Source organism: Miscanthus floridulus, chromosome 8 (genome assembly GCF_019320115.1).
Source record: "Miscanthus floridulus cultivar M001 chromosome 8, ASM1932011v1, whole genome shotgun sequence".
In the NCBI taxonomy this organism is placed as follows: domain Eukaryota; kingdom Viridiplantae; phylum Streptophyta; class Magnoliopsida; order Poales; family Poaceae; genus Miscanthus; species Miscanthus floridulus.
The window spans coordinates 53,890,165-53,912,777 of record NC_089587.1 but is presented as its reverse complement, the minus strand read 5'-3'; the positions used below and the strand labels follow the sequence as shown (position 1 = coordinate 53,912,777).

Genomic DNA, 22,613 nt, shown 5'->3' with positions numbered 1-22,613 from the left:
GAGAACTTCACTTGAGCAATGTTAAAGAATGGTGAACCCAGATCGTTTTATGGACAACTGTAGTTTAGTTCTATATTAATAAAAAACAAATCTTTGATTGTTTCTTGATCTAAAACAGTGTGGTTTTCATGCAGTGTAGATTTTCTGATCTAAAATAATACTAAACAGAAATCTAACATGTTAATCTTTCAATACAGAACTTATTAACATGTCAAACCGCTCATGGATGTATAGTGGTTGGCAGCGTGGTAACTTTTCTAATGAATGGATTAATCAAAGCACTGTGTTCTTGAATCACGCATTTGCATTTCCGGGTGTAGCTCAAAATGGTACCATCAAGTGTCCTTGTGCCAAGTGCCGGAACTATTTTAGACACCCAAGAAAAACTGTAGAATTGCACCTATGTAAGCATGGTTTTAAGGAAGGCTATGAAACATGGACAGAGCATGGAGAGGGGACTGTTAGTCATACTGAATTTGACAATGCAGTAAATAGAGAGGGTTTTGATGAGACCGACCATATGGATGAAATGCTAGTTGATCTAGCTGGGGCCCATCCACCTGCAGTAGATGAACCAACACCATATGCTAAAGCTTTCTACAGGATGGTCGCTAGTGCAGATGAGTTGGTGCACGAGAAAACCAATCACTCATGCATGTCTGCGGTTGCTCGACGATACAACATGCCTATTGCAGAATATGATGACATCTTAGATATTGTCCATGAACTTCTTCCTCCAGATTCTAAGCTACCTGACAACTTCTACCAATCAAGGAAACTATTAGAGGGTCTTGGTATGCCATATGTGAAAATTGATGTTTGCTACAACAATTGCATGCTTTTCTACAAAGATAATGAGAATAAAGAGAAATGTGATTTTTGTAAAGCCAATCGATATGAGGATGGTGGGAAGAAAATTCTACACAAAGTTTTGCGTTATCTTCCCATCAAAGATAGGCTGCAAAGGTTGTTTCTACACCCCAAAACAGCCAAACTAATGTATGCACCTAGTCCCTCAACGAATGGTAAAATGGTGCACCCTTGTGATGGAGAAGCTTGGCAGAAATTTGATAAAGACAACCCTGACTTTGAATCAGATAGAAGAAATGTGCGACTAGCTGTAGCAACTGATGGTTTCACACCATTTAATCTAAATGCTGCTCCTTATTCATGTTGGCCAGTCTTTGTGACCCCACTAAATTTACCACCTGGCACACTCTTAAGACAGGAGTATATTTTCCTCTCCCTTGTTCTTCCTGGTCCAAAGCACCCTGGTAAAAAGTTGAACATTCTAATGCAGCCCTTAGTTGATGAACTTCAGGACCTATGGGTAGGGGTTAATTCTTGGGATGCTTCGGTAAAGAAAGAATTTACATTAAGGGCAGCCTACCTTTGGTCTGTACATGACTTCATGGCATATGGTGACTTTGCTGGATGGAGCACACATGGTAGATTGTCATGCCCATATGGATATGGGTGCAAAGGTTTTACACTACGTAATGGTCATAAGGCTTGCTGGTTTGATTGCCACAGGAAGTTCCTGTCTGTTGATCATGAATTTAGACAACAAGCAAATGCATTCCGTAAGAACACTAGGGTTTCTGAGGAGCCTCCTAGTATCTTAACAGGAGAGGAAATGCAACGCCATTTGGATAGATTTGTAGGTGATTCAGATACCTATGGAAAATTGCATAATTGGACACATGCACTTTGCTTTAGGCAGCTTCCATATTTCCAGAAACTTCTTCTACCTCACAATATTGATGTGATGCACAATGAAAATAATATGGCTGAAGCCATATGGAACACATGCTTTGATATAGGAGATAAGACCAAAGATAATGTGAAGGCTAGGCTAGATTTAGCTCAAATTTGTAATCGTCCTTCGCTCCATTTGGTGCAAAGAAACAATGGGAAGTGGGATAGGCCGAGAGGTCCATTCTGTATTGGTAAAGATGACAAGCCAACCATTCTCAAATGGATCCAAGATTTAAAGTTTCCTGATGCATATGCTGCAAACATAAGGCGTGGTGTAAACCTTGAGCAAAAGAGGGTTTTAGGCCTAAAAAGTCATGACTACCACATTTTTATTGAACGGTTGCTTGCTGTTGTGTTCCGTGGGTTCTTGCCTGAGAATGTATGGCGCTCTTTGGCTGAGCTTAGTTACTTCTATCACCAATTGTGTGCGAAAGAGCTTAGCAAAGATGTTGTCCGTTCTCTGGAACAAAATGTTGCAGTGCGTCTTTGCAAATTAGAGAAGATATTCCCTCCTGGTTTCTTCAATGTTATGCAACATTTGATCATCCATCTACCTTATGAGGCAAGGTTAGGAGGGCCAGTCCTAGCTCGTTGGAGCTATCCATATGAGAGGTAATTATGTAAATAAGTTATGTAAGCTGCTGTCCAAATTAAAGGACCTTAGTTTATTGATCATGGGTATGTTGTTACTTCATAGGTGTATCCAAAAACTTAAGAAGAAAATTAGAAATAAGGCTCGAGTTGAAGCTGCCATGGTTGAGGCATTCCTAGTTGAAGAGGTTACAAATAACCTTAGCTTGTATTTTAAATCCACTGCTCCTTCAATAAGAAACAAGATACCTCGCTATGATGATGGTGCATCTACATTTCAAGCTACATGTGACCTTGAAATTTTTAAATGCTCGGGTCGATGCATTAGTCCAAGGGGTATCCGTGACCTCTCAAATGAGGAATACAAGGTTGCTTTCCTGTACATATTAACAAACATGCCTGAGATGGAAGATTTCTTCATGTAAGTTCTAAAAACACATGAAAAATCTGAGGTTTCTTTAGTAGAATTTGTGCATATAGGGATAACAATAAATCTGTTAATGTAGACAATTTGAGAAGGAGCAGTGGAAGAGCCGTCTTCCTCCCACAGAACAGCAACTTCATGATTTAAGGTTAAATGGTTGGAAACATGGCCGTGGCACGGAATCAGGGCCAAATTTTTTTGAATGGTTCAAAAGAAAAGTAATCTTCTTCCCTTGTTCTAAAAAGTCACATTATGCTTACTTTAAATTATAAGAAAACTTAAACAAAGTTAACATATAAATTGTTCTTTTTCAGTGCCAAAAATCAGCTAGCATTCACAATGTGCTGTGCCAAATGTCTTATGGTTTTCGCACTCAAGTTATCTCATATGGGTGTTATGATATCAATGGATATAGATTTCGGTCTGAGAAATATGAGAAAGGAAGACCAGGGCTAACAACCATTAATACCGGTGTTTGTGTTACTTCATATGATGAATCTGATAACGCTCTTGAGTATTATGGTGTCATAGAAGATATCATAAAGATAAAATGGGAGGGTAGTATTAAACTAGAGTTGGTTTTGTTTTATTGCCGCTGGTTTGATCCAACACCTAATGGATTGAGGCGCACAGAAGACCTAGGGTTGGTAGAGATCAAGCATGCAACAAGATTAAAAAGTTTTGACCCATTTGTGATGGCTAGTCAAGTTACTCAAGTTTACTATCTGTCGTACCCATGCAAGGAGTTGTTACCATGGTGGGTTGTGTATCAGGTTGCTCCACATGGATGTGTACCCCGAAATACCGATAATACTAAGTCAATGAGTTCTGAAGACACAATACATGATGTCTATCAAGAGGAAGGATTGGATGGTACCTTTGTTATTGATTTGGGGGATGCATTGGACACCATAATCTCATTGGGCTCTGACGAGATAACTGACCCAAAAGACTTGGAAACAATAGAGAAGGCTACTGTTCAAGATGAAGGATATGATGAAGAAGATATTGAGGAAGAGTATGAAAGCACAGAAGAAGAGGAGGAACCAATGGATGAAGAGGCTGAGGAGACTTATGATCCAAATGATTTCTGATCTAGTCATAAACTGCAATTTGGAAAAACTTGTTGTTCCAATATATAGTCCTAGTAAAATTAATGTGATGTAATGCAGTTGGTTGTTTGACAACCAAAACTTTTCAATCTACTATTATTACTTGTGTGGACTATATAATTTTAGCTTGTTGTTCACCTTCTAAACTTATATTTGTTGTTTTTTTACTTGCTGGTTATTCATTGCATCCATTTACCTTTTATGCAGACTTAACTTTTGTCCTGGCTATTTAATTCCTATGCTAATTTACTTTTTGTGGACTCTACTTTTTGTGCAGATGACTCGTGCCATTCGTCATGTTCCAACCAATCGTGCTACTAGCAATCGTGGCTCCCATGGCAGTGCATCTCATGGTACTGGTACGGCCTCTGCTAGTGATGCCACCCAAAGGACCAGAGGTGCTCTTGCCCAAGAAGAGCCACCTAAAAAAAGAGGAAGGAAGCCAGGGCGCGTGACAGAATTAGCACTACCTAAGCCTGGTACCAAGGTGCTTCTTAAACCAAGTGGTGACGAGTGAGTACATTACTAATTGATGATTCATTGGTATTATAAATATTTGAACACCTCAATAAAACAAATATGTATGACTACAGGCAGTTTAGCTATGTTGACTATGAGAACAAGGATCCCCCTTACAAATACACGACTCAAGTTGGAGTCGTTCTTAAGAGAGAATACCCTACTGTGTTGGTTGAGGACAGAGATGAGAATGGGGCACTCATTAGGAAGCGTGCAGCACTGGAGTGGGCAGATTATTTTTTTCTAGATCCTGCGAATCAAACGGGAGTGTCAAGTGCAGATCGTGTGCTTTCTGAATTTTGGGTAAGCAACACATAATTTTTCAAGTTAGGAGTATAACATGCACAGATAAGTTGCTTTTGTTGATCTAGCTTGTCTTGTACACATGCAGCGCTTGTTTGAAGTCAGTATAGATGACCAAGCAGAGGCTGATCGTGTTCTTGAAAAATATTTGAAGAAAAGAGATAAGGACCTGTTGTATCAATCCCGTGTGGATTGTGTGAAGGAGTACTATAGGGATCCCAATACACTTGAAACAATTGATGATGCACATGCTCGCCCGATACAGCTGCAGTATGAACAATACTTGGCTGGTAGGCTGAAGTGGTGCAGTGACGAGGTGTGGCCTAGGCGTGTGCTTATTGGTGCACTGATGATTTCAAGCTAAAACGAGCGAGAGCACAGGAATGTCGCTTCAAATCACAAGATATTGCTCAAAATCATGGAGGTTCGAGGCCATTCACTGAGACACAACAAGTTCTGGTATGATGCCCTTGCTAATGAGTGTCTTCTTACTCGTAAGAATCTATAAAGACTACTATTTGAATTATAAGTGCTATATCTGACAGAAAAGTGATAAGAGAAACCTCAGAATGTAACAAACAGCCAATATGGACAAACAGACAAATTATTTTTTTAGCACAAGGTAATCTCGTCCAATACGAAAACAACCAATATGACATATGGCTGAAGATTACTAGCAAATCTGCATGTTCTAAACAAGTACAGATTACTATTTTTTTCTATTTCTTTGCTGATGTTTACATTGAAAACCTATTCTATCTTATAGGGAAAGAACTTTGGTCCAGCAAAGGCAACATTTATGAACACATTTGCTGTGATGCATTCTGGTTTCAAAAGTGTGGATAGCACTGGCAGTAGTGGTCCAATTCATTGTCAGAAAGCACAAAAGCTGATTGTAAGCACGCTCTACTTTGATATATGGAAACCATTTACTTTTTAGATTCTTCTTTTATGGTGCAAGTGACTACTTTATGTATGAACATTGTTTCTAGGATGACTATATGTCAGCTGTTAGGAGGGTTGCACATCCAGATGAAGTGGATGGAGAGCATGAGCACATGGAAGGGGAAGGGGATGTGGAAGAGGAAAGCCAGCAAGTGCATGGGCAAGAATTGAATGGCAAGGTCTTGTATGACCTCTCTGGTGGCACGCCCCATGGACGATTTGCCATTGCAAATGGTGCTGTTAGGGCAGCTGATATTAGGGCAGCCGCGAAGGAAAACAATATCCGTCCATCAAATTCAGTTTCTATGCAAAGCATGGCACGAGAAGTTGCACATCTACGCTCTGAAAACACAAGGCTACAACAGGAAAAGGACAATGTAGGCAAAATGGCACTAGGCTTGATAGTGGTATGTGCAAATATCTGAATCTAAGATTTGTTGTTTCGAACAACATTTGTTCACATTAACGTGGTACATATTCGTGTGCAGCGACTTTATCGGCGCGTGGGCGAGGAAGTTCCAGAGTAAGCACTAAGCATTCTATCAACAACACAACCAACTGTGAGTATATAAAAAATATTCTATTAGCTATAAATCATAGATGGAAAATAAACAAAGTAAAGGGAATTTTACTCTTCTTTGTATGGCATTCAATTTAGGCATTTGGCTCCTATCAGTTAGTCTAACTAGAGCTTTTTGGTATTCAGCATGGCAGTACCCAGTGCACCAGTGAGGAAGTGGCCTCATGTTGATTCTTTTGTAGCTATGGACTTTAGTTGCACAGAATCACATAATCATGTTACACTGAGATTCCAATGTTCATATCTGGTGGTAAGGTAGAAATTCACACTTTTTCGGTTTTGAAGAACTAGGAAGAATTAGTATGTTATGCAAATAGGGTACCACAATTTCTGTTAGCTGAACTGATTCTAGACTAGTGGTATTAAAATAATTAGTAAACTATTCTTAACTGAACATGTATACCTTGGTCAGTAACACATTCTTAGGTGAACATCTTTTGTTTTTAGCTGAACATCTTAGCTGAACATTCTTAGCTGAAAACAACTTTTGTTTTTAGCTGAACATGTTTTAGCCTTGTACTCATATTGACTGAAACACATGCAGCCCGGTGACTAATAATCTTTTACTTTTTCACATGCAGCCGGTGACTAGATCATCTCATGTGGGTTCCGAATCGACTAATGACTTGCAGCAAATGAGAGACTCCATGGTGGAAGTAGAGCTGCATTAGAAACCAGGAACTATCATAATGAAGCCACATGTGCAGGTGTTGGTGCTGATCTCACTGAAGACTGAATGGCTGTGTAGCCTGTTCTTTTGAAGTGTTTGCCCCTGCATACAATTTAGTTGGTACTAACCTTTAGCTAGTTCTTAGTGGCGTGGATGTTGAGCTAGTACTAACCTTTAGCTCGTATTCTTTTGAAGTGTTTGCCTCTGCATACACTTAGGTCAGTACTAGTGGTGTGGTTGTTGGGCTAGTACTGATCTTTAGCTAGTACCGGTGGTGGAAGGGAGTTATGTTGATGCCAAATGTTTGGAGAAGTTATTTTGGGTAGATGGGTGCTAAATATTTGGACATCTCATGTATTTACCAATGTTGATGCAAACAAGACATCTATGTATGTAATGAATTTATGCTAGACTAATCTATATATATATATGATGGTGTATTGTATTTATCTTGGTATATGTCTCCATGGTTCAGTGTATATTATATTCAATATATCTGTTTTAAATTATATGGAAAACAGTATGTCAGTTTTTTCCTGTCGGTGTGATTTTTCCTGGTGGTTTAACACCGACAGGGAAAAGAATTTTCCTGATGGGGAAATCACCATCGACAAGGAAAAATATATTTCCCTGACGGGAAGAAATCGACAGGGAAAACAGGCACCGGCAGGAAAAAGCGATTTTTTTACGGTGTGCAGACCGTCAGGGTAAATGATATAATAGCTTGTCGGTTTTGCACCGCCAAGGAATTTTATTTCCTTGTCGGTAATCCATTTTTTTGACGGTTTCTACCGTCAGAGAAAAGAGATTTTTCTTGACGGTTTTGCAATTAACCTGTGGGTTATCCACCGTCAGGAAATTAAAATCGTATTTTCCTGACAGTACACCGTCAGGGAAATAACATCATCCCTGTCGAGCCAGCTCTGACGGTTATTCCCTGGCGGTTCACCGTCAGGGAATTTACTTTTAGATTTCCTTGACGGTGTTTTTACATTTCCCTGACGGTCCGTACACCGTCAGGGAATTTTGGCTCTCCAGTAGTGTTAAATCTAGAGATACTTTTTTCATAAGGATATTACTCCCTCGGTGCTTGATTAAATCAACTACTAGGAAGCTTATAATCTGAGTTCCATAAACAGTTCTAGAATTATTAAAACTGATTTAATCAGGGGTCAAGGGAGTATTATAATATTTATGTAAAATATTATATTAATAGAATAAAAAAAATCTCTGGTGCGTTTGATCCAGCAACCACACACCACCGACGCCTCGTGTTACACGAGGCTGGCGTTCGGCTCGGCTTTTGCATCCATCAATATACATTCATGCATTGTCGGCCGTACGTATGCAGCTGTGCCTGCATGCCGTGTTTCACGGGTCACGGTCGGAAGAACGGTCCGATGCCAATTGTCAATCCCATCGAAGTTTGGTCCCGCACTCCCGCTCCGACTGCCAGCTTTCTGCAATCTGCGTCCGCTGCTAGGGCACAGCCCGTAAACTGAAGCTGCTCCACCGCACAGTTTTCTAGTAGAAACTGGAGTAGAAAGTACTCTATCTCTAAAAGTTTGTCGCCACCTTTTAGGTGGCGATAACTTTAATTCGATTTTTATGAAATACGTGTAATATTTCTACTTCTAAATAAATTTATTAAAAAATAGATTAAAATATCTATTCAATGATACTAATTATATATCATAAATATTAATATTTTTAATATATATTTAATCAAAGTTATTTCTCAAAAAACGAAAACGACAGAATGAGGGAGTACTAGCACACTTTCTTCTTTGCTAATAGTAGATTCATAGGTGAAATATTGTATATTGGCACAACCTTTTGAACCCATCATATTAATTTGCTCACTTCTCCTATGTTTCAGATACCTAAATTTTAAACTAATTTTAGGCAACACTTTTGTATAACCAACTAGTACAAGTCAATTGTTTTTTTTGTGATTTATTATTTACTTGTGTCAAAACATATTATTTTTTTTATCCTTGTCTCACTATAGAATCAGACCATGTTTGGATGGACTAGGACCGGTTGTTAGCCATGGCTAAAAAATAGCCAACTAAAGATTAACCAACTAGTTGTTAGTCCATACGTGTTTGGATCTTGAACTAATTGTTGGGTTCTAGAGACTCTAGTTGCTAGTCCCTGATAGTGGGTCATATACTACGCTAGATTTGCACATCACTGCTGGCCTCATCACTGCCGGATTTGTGAGAACCGACAGTGATGTACTTTCACTGTCGGTTATGAGCTTGAAAATGAAAAAAATGATTGAGGCTGGGCTAAAACCGGCAGTGAAGGACCACATCACTGCTGGTTTGTAGCTTGAACCGGCAGTGTTTTGGCGGGCACTCATCACTGTCGGTTTAAGCCAAGAGCCGACAGTGAATGGGCTCTATCACTATCGGTTCTAGCCAAGAACCGACGGTGATAAGCCTACAAAAAGGCTACAGCCGTCCTCTCCTTCCCCCTCTCTTCCATCCCGAGAACAGAGGCGCGCGTTTGGGCCCTTCCCTCTATTGTTGCGGCTGCTCTTCACCATGAAGCTAGCGCTTGGATTTTGAAGAATGGCTTGATCTTTTTGCTTTAAGGTTAGTAACAAACATCTACTTCTTTGATTTTGTTGCTTAATTAGCTTCGTTTTAATGGCTACATTGCTTGATTCTCATTCTAGTTCTTTCTCCATTCTAGAGAGCACTTTTTCAATTGGACATTTGTGCAAGGCTCAAATTATGGTGAATCCATCATCCAAACGGTTGGTGTCTATGAACACATTTAAATTCCTAGCTAATTATTCCATGGTGGTCAAGATCATCATTATTAGTATGTGATGCTATAATTAGTTCTTAGAAGTAGAGTAGAATAGTTGTTCTTCAATATTGTGCAATAATTGTTTTTACTACGATTTTCAATTTACAGGGCCGGGGCTACCAATTTCAATTTTCCAATAATTAGTGTACAATAATGTTTTCCAAAAATGGTACTTTCGAGCTACAATTGTTGTTCATGAAGCTCGATTTCTTATTAATTCTTTGTAATTACTGTCTCAGTATTTTTTTGTGCAGAGATGGATCGAGAGTGGATGCATCTGTCCCGAATGGACAAGCGGTACATGCATGGCGTCAGCCAGTTTATCACCGATGCCAAAGCCCATGCTGAGAATGAGAACCCTGTCTTTTGCCCATGCAAAGATTGCAAGAATCATAGGAACTTTCGTCAAATTGAGTCTATACGATCGCACTTGATTACCAGGGGGTTCATGCCAAACTATATGATATGGACTATGCATGGCGAGGTTGGTGTGAATGTTCTGCAGGAAAACGATGATGATGTGGACATGCCTGACGTAGCCATCCACGATGCTGATGAGGAACCCGGTGTCAACACAGAACCTATGGCCACAGTTAATAATATATTTAGGAACATGCTAGCTGACGACACCGAGGATAACGATGGCATTTCTCAGCTGCTACGTAATGTAGAGACCGGATGTCTTAGTGAAAGACAGCTGAGAAAGCTAGAGAAAATGAGACAAGATGGCAAAACACCATTGTATAGAAATTGTCCAATGAGCAAACTAGAAGCCAACATCATGCTGTTAGAGTTTAAATCGACAGACGGATTGAATGATAAAGGCTTCGATCAGTTATTAGGTATAATAAGGAAAATGCTCCCAGAAAAAAACGAGTTGCCAGAAAAGACATACTTGGCCAAGCAAATGATCTGCCCCATTAGCCTCGAGGTTGAAAAAATCCACGCGTGTTCCAATGATTACATATTGTATCGTGGAGAAAAATACAAAGACTTGGACAAGTGCCCCAAGTGTGAAGCTCCACGGTACAAGAAAGGGCTGTCACATGAGGGTACCAAGACCAGAGAAGGTCCCGTAAAGGTCGTTTGGTATTTCTCTATAGCTCCCCGGATGCATAGACTGTTTGCATGTGCAAAGTCAGCCAAGTTGTTGTGCTGGCATGGCGAAGAGCGTAAGAAAGATACAATGATGAGGCACCCCGTCGATGGGCATGACTAGAGGACTGTTAATACTATGTTCTATAAGGACATCGGTGGAGAGGTAAGGCACCTTTGGTTTGCTTTGAGCAAGATGGGATGAATCCTTTCGACTAGGTTAGAAGCAATCATAGCACCTGGCTAGTGACGCTCTGTATATACAACCTTCCACCTTGGGTCTGTATGAAGCGGTCATACATCTAGATGCCACTACTAATCCAAGGGCCAAGACAACCTGTGAATGACATCGATGTGTTTCTGGAACCAGTGATCGATGAACTAGTGGAGATGTTTAAAAAGGGTGTGCCGGATGTTTGGGACAAGTACAAAAAGGAACATGTCACGATAAAGGGAGTACTTATCGCTATAATTACCGACCTACCAGGTCGAGGTTCATTGTCCGGAGAGAAGACAAAAGGCTATACTAGATGTGTCGAGTGCTTGGACAACACCGATGCGGTAAATCTACCAAATAACTCAAAGATAGTTTATATGGGACACCGTAGGTTCCTACCTAAGGATCACCCTTACCGCAGGAATAGAAAAGATTTCAACGGTACTATTGAGAAACGCTTAGCTCCAAAATATCGAGACGGGTCTGCGATACTTCGAGAACTCAACAAACTAGAGGTTGTCCTCGGGAAGGGGGATAATGCAGTAGCAACGCCTGATGGGAGCATTTGGAAGAAAAAATCGGTTTTCTGGAAACTACTTTACTGGCCATTTCTGAGTATACGCCACTGTCTTGATCCCATGCACATCACTAAAAACATGTGCGCTAACACTCTTAACACCTTGATGGACACCGGGGGGACATCGAAGGATTCATTAGCCACACGTCTGGATATGCAACACTTAGGAATCAGGAAGGAGCTGCATCCCATGGAGCTAGAGAATGGCCAGTTCGAACTTCCGGTTGCGTCATGGACATTGAAGAAGGAAGAAAAGCATGCGCTTATTTCTTTCTTTAATGAACTCAAAGTCCCAACGGGGTACTGTGCGAACCCGAAGAGGCTAGTGAACATGAGAGAACTCAAGTTCAACTATGGCCCTATGAAGGCCCATGACTGTCATGTCATTATGACTCAGCTGCTCCCTGTTGCCCTGCGTGGTATCCTCCCCCCAAAGGTCCGTGCCCCAATCATAAAGCTTTGCGCCCCAATCATAAAGAATAATCAAGACACAAATTTTTATGTTATGTTAGAATATAAACTAACTGTATTATTTCTATTAATAAATAAATAAAGAAAAGCAATCTAAGCGAACTCCCTATCCTAGCTCAGTGGTTAAGGCCGCGGACTCTGTACTCTGAGACCCGCGCTCGAATCTCAGGCGGGCCAAACTTTTTTTGATTTTGCATTTATTATTTAGTAGTGCATTACGATGGGATAAAAGAAAAAATAAAACCATTCTAACCGAACTCCCTATCCTAACTCAGCAGTTAAGGCCGCACACTCTCGACCCCGTGACCCGCGCTACAATCTCAGGCGGGCCAAGCTTTTTTATATTTTTTTTTATAAAAAGGCTACGATGGCAGGCTCCAAACCGACATTGTTTTTTTTATTTTTTTACTAAAAGATGGGTGTAGGGCCCTTCACTACCGGTTTTGGTTTTAAAACCGGCAGTGACAGCTTCTATCACAGTCGGTTGCTCAAACCAACACAGAAGGCTCAATTCACTGTCGGTTTTTAAACTAAAACCGGCAGTGATGTGTAGATGCTCCTTACATGCCAATAGTGCTCTCATGACCACAACAGTTGGAACACTGCTCCCACCTACCTTGATAACTTTAGTTTAGAAATAAAAATGTACCACGACTGCTAGCCCCTATAAAATGGCACTCGGCCAGGAGCTAGCCTCTCCATGCATGTTGGTTTCAGCCAGGCCTTATCAGCCATGATATAATGTTTTCCTCTCACAACAAACCACAGATATCGTTATGCATCGTAGTCCACCAAAATGGTGCACACCTGAGATACTAGAAGAATGCTACTAAAGATAGAGCAATGCCGAAGATTGGAGATGTCACGAGGTTCACAGAGCCATCCGCTGTGGTGCGCTCTGGACTGTATGTCTAGAGAGACCTGGTGTGCTCTGGGCAATTTCCTGCCCTAGAGCGGCATTGGTTCATCGGTGCGGTGTTGAGCTGAATCCGATGTGCTCTAGACTATACCGAGAAAAAGGCCATGTACTGCTGAGGCATGGATTCATCGATGCCACCTTATCATCTCTAATCGGTATAGCTCATAGACCACCTCGCTACTGTTGTTTGACCCTAGTTGGTGCTAGAAGAATGCTACTGAGGTGGTTAAATTATAATGTGTTGATACACATTGATGGTAAAATTGATGGTTAAATTATAATTTGTTATCGTATATGGAATTTTAGTGTAAGGTCTTTGTTATCGTATATGTAACTTATTTCTAATTTTTTATGTATTTCATTACTATCTAAATAAATATATCGTTGTTGTTAAAACTTTTCCACTGTAGTATCTAAATAAATATATCCTTTACATATGCTGCACCTTCACTGTCGGTTCTATTTAGAAACCAGCAGTGATAGTCACCTTCATTGTCGATTCTATTTAAAAACCGACAGTGATGTCCATGCCCCCCTATATAAAATAAATTGCCAGCCACATACATCGATCCCACCCTCCCACAAACTCTCTCGATCTCATTTCTCACGTTTCACTCTCACTTCTCAAGACATCCACTCTCTCTCTACGTGATTTGGTCATGGCTCCTGTATTTTTCAATGATATTGATATGTTGTCTTCTCCAATATTCTATATATATTCATTTGATCTATATTTATATTCATGTTTCTTTGCATTCTACATTTATATATATTCTTATTCCTTGCATTCGATCCATATATAATTATGTTGCCACATTTTACTTGGAAGAATTTTTTGTGCATATATTTTATGTTCATATTTTTTTTGCATTTTATCGATCAGGTGGTATGAACAATGGACCTCTCCCACCACAAGAACAATGTTTCCACCCTGGCGATGAGCCATTCGCTCCTAATGTGGCCATTCCACGGTTCTCTGTTCCAGCTATTGTATGAAATATTTTTCAACATCTTTTGTTTTTTGATGCTAACAAATAACTGTAATTAGTTTAATATCATTGTTGCATGCATATATATGTCGCAGACTATATCCCCAATAGATTGGCTGTGAACAGCACTTAGCTGGTTCTTTATCTCGGACATCGTCGAGAACACAGCATCTAATGCTAGTGGTCAGCTATGGACGTGTGAACTTAGTTTTTTCATCCCTATGAGGGGTTCAAATCATCGGAACCATATCCACGGGACCGGAATACCGAGCTCGGACGTGATAAGCGCCCAATTAACTACCGTGCGCATTTGTTTAGAGGCACTTCGACGTATTTGCTATGATGTGCCTGATTTCTCGCACTTTAAGGCACTTGCTTTGAATGCTGGTGATATCCTCGTCCCGCAAGCAAGCGAATGGTTTATGAGCTACAACCATGCGGATGTGGTAAAATGGTCACTTATACCTGAGTCGTGGTTATTTGTTGTTTAATATTGTAATAACATTCTCTAATTTTTTTTCTTTTTCTTCATATACAGATTGCGCTACAGGACCTTACCTATGCTGCATGTGGCTTGTGGGCCATTCTAGACCAAGCTACGGAGTAACTCGGGTACGATTGGGACTTCTACAATGGAAACCTCAGCCAGCTCACTATAGAAGGACGCCAGTACTGCATAAGGATTACTAATAGGGGCAGTGGTCATTCAGTAGGTTACATCTATGACCGACCATTCTTTCGTTATTGTGAGGCACGAGAGAGTGCACTCATACGGGCATTGGACTTTATCGATACAAGCGGATACATAATTCATGACATCAATTACCATATATGGCTACAGAGGCATGTTAGTGTACGTGGCCTGATCGATCTCGGCAGTGATTCCGATAGTAATTAATGTTTATTTAGCTAGGTTTTTAAGGTCGTAGTTTAATTGGGTTCTAATTTTAATATGTACGGCTTTGTGTGTTTCATTATTGTCATGCAAGTAATTCGTGTAACATTCTGGTGTCGTATTTGTCTCAAACTTTTTCTCAGGCTTGCACGTGCCATATGTGAAGGAAACACCAAGTTTGGGATTTTTCGGAGATGGTTTGCTACTTTCTAAGGTTTAATTGAATTTTCGCGCGACGACACTGTTTAATTATAGGTTGAACTGAGTCAACCCACGAAAAGATTTAGAATGGTGCCAATCTTTTACACAAGCTCTAATGTGCCCTAGGGATAAGAATTTTGTGGAGGTGGATGAAAAAAATCTATTGGGTCCAAGATGAAATTCACCCTCTTTTGTATCATTTGGTACAGAGAAAAATATAATAAATAAAAAAATGAACAAAAAAACCTAAGATCTTATGTGGGGTCTTAATTTGGGTGTACATGCTTGCCAAAAAAATTTTAAGCCATGTCGACATAGGCGGAGTATACATGCTTCACAGAGGTACATGTGCCCTTTCATCAAACCATGACTATACACATAGGTTATCAAGGTTTCTGTGGTTCATAGGCATTTCGGTGTCGTATTGGTCTTAAACTTTTTCTTAGGCTTGCACGTGCCACGTGTGAAGGAAACACCAAGTTTGGGATTTTCCGAAGAAGGTTCCTACTTTCTGAGGTTTAATTGAATTGCCGCACGACGACACTATTTAATTATAGGTTGAAATGAGTTAACACACGAAAAGATCCGAAATGGTGCCAAACTTTTACACATGCTCTAATGTGCCCTAGGGATAAGAATTTTGTGGAGGTGGATGAAAAAATCTATTGGGTCTAAGATGAAATTCACCCTCTTTTGTATCATTTGGCACAGAGAAAAAATATAATAAATAAAAAAAAGAATAGAAAAACCTAAGATCCTGTGTGGGGTCTTAATTTGGGTGTACATACTTGCCAAAAAAATTTCAAGCCATGTCGACATAGGTGGAATATACATGTTTCACAGAGGTACATGTGCCCTTTCATCGAACCATGACTATACACATAGGTTATCAAGGTTTTTGTGGTTCATAGGCATTTTGGTATCGTATTAGTCTCAAACTTTTTCTTAGGCTTGCACATGCCACGTGTGAAGGAAACATCAAGTTTGGGATTTTCCAGAGAAGGTTTCCTACTTTCTGAGGTTTAATTGAATTTTCACGCGATGAGACCGTTTAATTATAGGTTGAACTAAGTCTACCCACGAAAAGATCTGGAATGGTGCCAAACTTTTACACGTGCTCTAATGTGCCCTAGGGATAAGAATTTTGTGGAGGTGGATGAAAAAATCTATTAGGTCCAAGATGAAATTCACCGTCTTTTGTATCATTTGGCACAGAGAAAAATATAATAAATAAAAAAATGATTAGAAAAACCTAAGATCCTGTGTGGGATCTTAATTTGGGTGTACACGCTTGCTAAAAAATTTTTAAGCCATTTCGACATAGGCGGAGTATACATGCTTCACAGAGGTACATGTGTCCTTTCATTGAACTATGACTATACACATAGGTTATCAAGGTTTCTGTGGTTCATAGGCATTTCGGTGTTGTATTGGTCTCAAACTTTTTCTTAGGCTTGCACGTGCCACGTGTGAAGGAAACACCAAGTTTGAGATTTTTCAGAGAAGGTTTCCTACTTTCTGAGGTTTAATTGAATTTTCGCGCGACGAGACCGTTTAATTATAGGTTGAACTGAGTCTACTCATAAAAAGATCCGGAATGGTGCCAAATTTTTACATAGGCTCTAATGTGACCTAGGGATAAGAATTTTGTGGAGGTGGATGAAAAAATCTATTGGGTCCAAGATGAAATTCACCCTCTTTTGTCTCATTCAGCACACAGAAAAAAATAATTAATAAAAAAATGATTAGAAAAACCTAAGATCCTGTGTGGGATCTTAATTTGGGTGTACACGCTTGCCAAAAAAAATTCAAGCCATTTTGACTTAGGAATACATATGCTTCTATTTATTCCGTATATGAAAGAATTTTTTTAATATATATAAACATCACTGTCGGTTTCAAGAAACCGACAATGATCAGAGGAAACCAACAGTGATGCATGTTATCACTGTCGGTTTATTTTGAAAACTGACAGTGATATATAAAAAATTAAAAAAATTGTGCCAGCCCTCGGGTTTGAGCTCGGGTCTCGGGCCATAGAGTTCAGACACTTAACCGCTGCGCTAGTATAGGATGTATGCCATGGTTTATTTATTTTCTATTTTTGACCTTTAGATCGCTTAATAAATTATAAAATTAAACCAAAAAAATTGGGCCACCCTGGATTCGAATACGGGTATCGGGGGCTAAGTTGCGGGGTCTTAACCGTTGAGCCAGTAGGAGGTATTCGAAAGAAGTGGAAAAGATAAGTTACTTATGCTGTAACCACTATAAGGAAATCACTGCCGGTTTAAAAATGGCTCGACAGTAATGTGACAGATGACAGACATGCTGCAACACGGTATTATCTAGAAGAGCAGCAGTCCTATTGCCCCCTCGATCTCCGGTACATAGCATATCATATACTACGGTCTTCATGACAACGAAGTAAGCAAAACAAGGTCATACAAAATGCAATATGTAAGCAAATAAAACAAGAGGTGATGATGATCAAACAAAGGATTCAATTCGATGACACGATTTTTTCAGCACTAATAAATTAATACATCGACCTAAGGCATTGATTATAATCACTAGTGCTACTAATTACTGCCGGTGCTGCCGCATGCGTCGTCCCCCGGCTACCGGTGGCGGTGCTCCTCTTCGCGCTTCTTTCGCTCAGCCCTATGCCGGAGCCACCGTTCCGCGTCCATCGCGAGATGTCGCTCTGTCTCCTCCTAGCGGCGGCGCTCCTCCTCCTCGCGGCGATGCTCATCCTCCTTGGAGATCTCGATGACGTGCTTGAGGATGCAGTCGTCGGTCTCCTTCTGTGTGATGGCACGGAGGTGCCGGTCCTCCTCCTCCTTCCAAGCCATCTCCGACAAATTGAAGATGACCTCCTCCACTGAAAGAGCTGGTTCCGGTTCCTCGTCCAATGCGGTCTCCCGGTCCAGATTGTCCTCGAGGTTCACCTCGAGGTCCGATTCGGACGATGACATCGGTGGAGTCGGGGGGCGACATGAGGACGACGGGTTGAGCTTCGCCATGTTGTCTTCAAGCGGTGAGGCATTGTGCGTGGTGGCGGGTCGAGGGCCGGGGCGAGGCAGTGCTTTGCTTTCTTGACGCACGGTGGTGTGGCGGCTGACTGTGTGCATGGGGGCCTGGCTTATATAGGCGTGTCGGTGTGGAACTGATCATGGTGCAATAACTCGCACCCCTCGAAAATGGAGCGTGCGCCTGCGTTGGGAAACGCCATTGAACCGCCATTGCGCCTGCGTTGGGAGCGCGCCTGCGTTTTGGGAACCAGCGCGAGCAGCCAACGGACGTGTAAACGCGGCGTCTCTTCATGGGGAAGAGAAGGGCTCTCCCCTCGGAAATGGAGCACGCCTACGTTGGGAAACGCCATTGAAATGCCATTATGTCTGCGTTGGGAGCGCGCTTGCGTTTGGGAACCGGTGCGAGCAGCCAATGGACGGGTAAACACGGCTTCATGGACCAGGTAATTAAAACAGCGGCTCTTCATGGGAACCACGAGGCCAGCGTGGCCGGGGAGTCGAAGGGGCCTACGCGCAAAGCAGGGACAGATAATCACTCAAAGGAATAAATTCCTTTAAACTTTTTGAAATCAGGCGATAGCTCAATGGTTTGTCCGCTGCTCTAGAACTTGTAGGCTTCGGTTCGATTCAGGGATGCAACACATTTATTTTATATTTTTGACCTTTAGACCACTTAATAAATTATAAAATTAAACCAAAAAAATTGGGCCGCCTGGGACTCGAACAAGGGTCTCGGGGGCTAAGTTGAGGGGTCTTAACCATTGCGCCAGTAGGAGGAGTTCAAAAGAAAACGAAGACTTATCCTACTTGACACCTAACTTTACAGAACATCACTGCCGGTTTGGGGAGTAACCCGATAGTGATGTGCCCATCACTGTTGGTTTACAAGTAGAACCGACAGTGATGAGCTACTGCTATAAAAGTGACTGCTTAATAAATTATAAAATTAAACCAAAAAAATTGGGCTGCCTGGGACTCGAACACGGGTCTCGAGGGCTAAGTTGAGGGGTCTTAACCGTTGCGCCAGTAGGAGGAGTTCAAAAGAAAACGAAAACTTATCCTACTTAACACCTAACTTAACACCTAACTGCTATAGAACATCACTACCGGTTTGGGGAGTAACCCAGCAGTAATGTGCCCATCACTATCAGTTTACAAGCAGAACTAGCAGTGATGAGTTACTGCTATAAAAGTGGTGTGGGGTGAAATTATCCCAATGCATTTCAACCCCGCGCCAACCCCTCCCCCCACGCCGCCGGAGCACCACCCCGCATTGGAGCACCGCCCCACGCCATCCACCGCCCCACGCCAGAGCACCGCCCCATGTCGAAGCACCACCCCACATTGGAGTATCGCCCCACGCCAGAGCACCTCCCCACGCCGGAGCACCACACCGTCCGTGCCAAGCCGGAGCACCACACCGTCCGTGCCAAGCCGGTGCACCGCGCCGTCTGGAGCACCGCGCCATCCATCCCATCGTCGAGGCCTTCAGGAGCGCGCATATAGCTGCTTTCCCATCCCCACGGTGAGTGCATGGCTCACTACCCACTATGTGTCTGATGAAATGTCCCACAGCTGCTTACTTGAATCAGTTTTTTTCTCGAACAGCTTACTTGAATCAGTTTGATCATGCAGTGTGTGCTGTCATACAGTTTGATCATGCAGCTGTGAATGCTAGAACCTAGGTTTGCCACATAGTGTGTGGTATCTGTTTCTTTGTGTTTCTAGATGCATTGCTAGTAAGTAGTACATTGTTACTTAGTAGCACGTTGTTCAGCTCTATTCATCAGTATACTGATAAGAACAAAAGCGTAATTTTATTTTTGGTTACTAGGATAAACATAGCAGGGACTCATAATACTTTACAGAAATTGCTCTCTGAACGTTAATGGTAGTTTGTTTTTGGAGTACTTGCATTTTCTCCGTGAAACAAACTTATGTTTTCTCTGTGAAACCATCTTGTGCATCATTGGAGCTTGGTCGGATACATATGTGAAACCAATGGCTGGCCTCACCTCGTAGCTTGCAATTGCAACTGCGCTCCCATCAGGTGGGTACTCAATGTTTTTGGAACTGTGCCACCGATGCTCAATGTTTTTGGATGTGAGGATGGAGTATATATACTTTAGACCTATAGAACTAATATATGTCCAAACTTGTCATGGAATTCTCTATGCTATCAGCATAAAGATGCATAATTATTAACTTATGCAAGATTACAAGTAATACATAGTTATGTAGCCTTGTGCATTAAATTGGGAATATTTTCCAACAATCCTATCTTATTTTGAGTTTTTGCATGTCACTTTCCTGGGATAGTATGAGATGCATATTTGCCCCTACCAACCATGTAAGTTTCAGATCAAAGTATCACTAATTTGGAAAGATGCTTACCTGCACTGATACTTGTGAAAGAACCTCGTGCCGATGGTTGGGGATTTATAGTGAGACTGAAGACTCTTAGACATCTCTAGGAGTATATCCAAAAGTATTAAACAGGGCTCTCTAAATCATCATTTGGTTTTTAACGAATAAAAATATTCTTTATATCTTTCCTACATCTAACAACTATTACTAAGGCACGTGAATAGCTATTTTCCAAACACTCCTATCTATGCAATGGTCGTGTGTTATTCGTAAATATATTAAATTATATAAGAATACATCATGTTTGAATGACAACCTAATTTACTTAAATGTATAGGCAACCATGGCATGGTATGTAGTGCATGTTGGTCACATGCCTGGGATTTATCGAACCTGGGAAGATTGCTATGCTCAAGTCAATCGGTACTCTAGTAATTTGCATAAAAAATACAACACAGAAACTGAAGCTTTGAGGGCCTACTATAGTCATCCGGCCTACCTTGCAAACCATGGGCAACCGGCCTACTATGGTCCAATGAATGCAAACCATGGCCATCTGCTGGCACTGGAGATCGAAGAGAAGCCACCCGCCGAAGATGTGAACATTAGGAGAATTGCTCCTTGGTCTTGGAAAGATGTCATGCTTTTATTTATGGCTATGGTCATCGCTTTTCTTATTTGGAAGTTGATGTAGGCTTAGTTTCGTAGAAGAGTAGGTGGACTTTGTTGTATATGGTCAATCAAACAATGACTTTGTTCTAGGTGAACATATGCTATTATTTGACTTTGTTGTATGTGGACTTATTATTAGACTTTGCATTAAACATATGAACATATGCTATTAGTAGTTGTCCACGGCCAAAACTAACCACGATCATATCACAGCCATGACTCATCGTCGCCTGTTACCCCATCGCCGAAGAACTAATCAGCAACAAGAAGCGGCTGATATCGCTGGGACGGGAGAGCTGCATGATCCGACAAATGGTGATAGTGTCAATCAGGTCGGTGAGAACGAGCGGCCATGGACCCCGTCCGGCCTGCTCGATCTGGGTCAAAATGACCAAGATGGCCAGGTAACTTTAGTATCATGTCACTATGTATCCACACACGCTAATCAATTGAGAGGGTCATACCTTACTTGGTGTCTCTAGCAGGAGCCTCCATCGGCCGAGGAGCCAGAGGGTTCGGGTAGCAGGAAGGCCAGATCTAAGCGAGGCGTGTCAAAGATTCCTGTTGGTAGGAATGCACACTGGCACATTACTGAGTTCGATGAATTTGGAGATCCACTCTCACCGCCTATAGCTTTGACCAAATACAAGACTATCCTTGGGTTACTTGTTAGGGACTTCATCCCGATTAAGTACAGGAAGTGGATTGGGAAAGATGATGACCGGTGGAGGGTTCCTGAAAGCGAGAAGGATTACATATGGGATGTCAAGATCCTAGAGTATTTCACTTTCCCAGCCGAGTATGATAGGGAGTTAGTCAAGAAAAAAGCAAAAGAAATCATGGGAACATGCTTCAAGAATTTCAAGGGGACATTGTACAAGAATTTTGTCCTCCAAAATAAAGAGCCAGATTTCGATGATGGATAGTTTAGCAAGCAGAAGGACTTCTGGCAGGCTTTCAAGGAATACAGGTTATCCGAGGAGTACTTAGAACTGAGTAGGAAGAATAAGGAGAATTTGCAGAAAGCGACGAATCCTCATCATCTCGGCTCTCGTGGCTACGCCAAAAAGATGCCAGAATTTGAAGCAGAACTTCAAAAGATGGATTGCCTTGCTGAGAAAGGCATTCAGGTTGAGACCGCCGATTGGGAGCCCAGATCGGTAATATACTGTATGGGGAGGAATGTATGGCATGCCGAGGATGGGAGCTTTAGCTCCTCAAATCTACCCATGAGCAAACTCATCTAGAGGATCTCCCAAGTAACTAAGGAGGTGAGGCAAGGGACTCACACTTCTAATAGGGAGAAAGACATGCTCACCCAAGCACTCGGAACCAAGGAGCACCCTGGTCGCACTAGAGGAACCAGTGTTGTTCCTTGAAAACTAGCATTCCCCCAAGAATCTAACACTTACCGAAGCTGCTCGAGGGGTAGAGAGAAACATGAGGCAGA

The 22,613-nt window shown here is 41.5% G+C and overlaps 1 protein-coding gene across 1 annotated transcript; it reads left to right on the top strand.

Moving 5' to 3' along the window:
- Positions 1-208: 208 nt before the first annotated feature.
- Positions 209-3,867, top strand: LOC136469081 (uncharacterized). The gene is made up of 3 exons (XM_066467409.1): positions 209-2,370; positions 2,856-2,991; positions 3,088-3,867. Exons 1-3 carry the CDS (start codon positions 209-211, stop codon positions 3,865-3,867), a joined length of 3,078 nt encoding a protein of 1,025 aa, XP_066323506.1.
- Positions 3,868-22,613: the final 18,746 nt, after the last annotated feature.

Excerpts from the sequence above, each read along its gene's own strand:
- LOC136469081 (XM_066467409.1), top strand. The coding sequence starts at position 209 with ATGTCAAACCGCTCATGGATGTATAGTGGTTGGCAGCGTGGTAACTTT. Across the intron at positions 2,371-2,855 it reads TGGAGCTATCCATATGAGAG|ACAATTTGAGAAGGAGCAGT; the intron begins GTAATTATGTAA and ends CTGTTAATGTAG. Across the intron at positions 2,992-3,087 it reads TTGAATGGTTCAAAAGAAAA|TGCCAAAAATCAGCTAGCAT; the intron begins GTAATCTTCTTC and ends GTTCTTTTTCAG.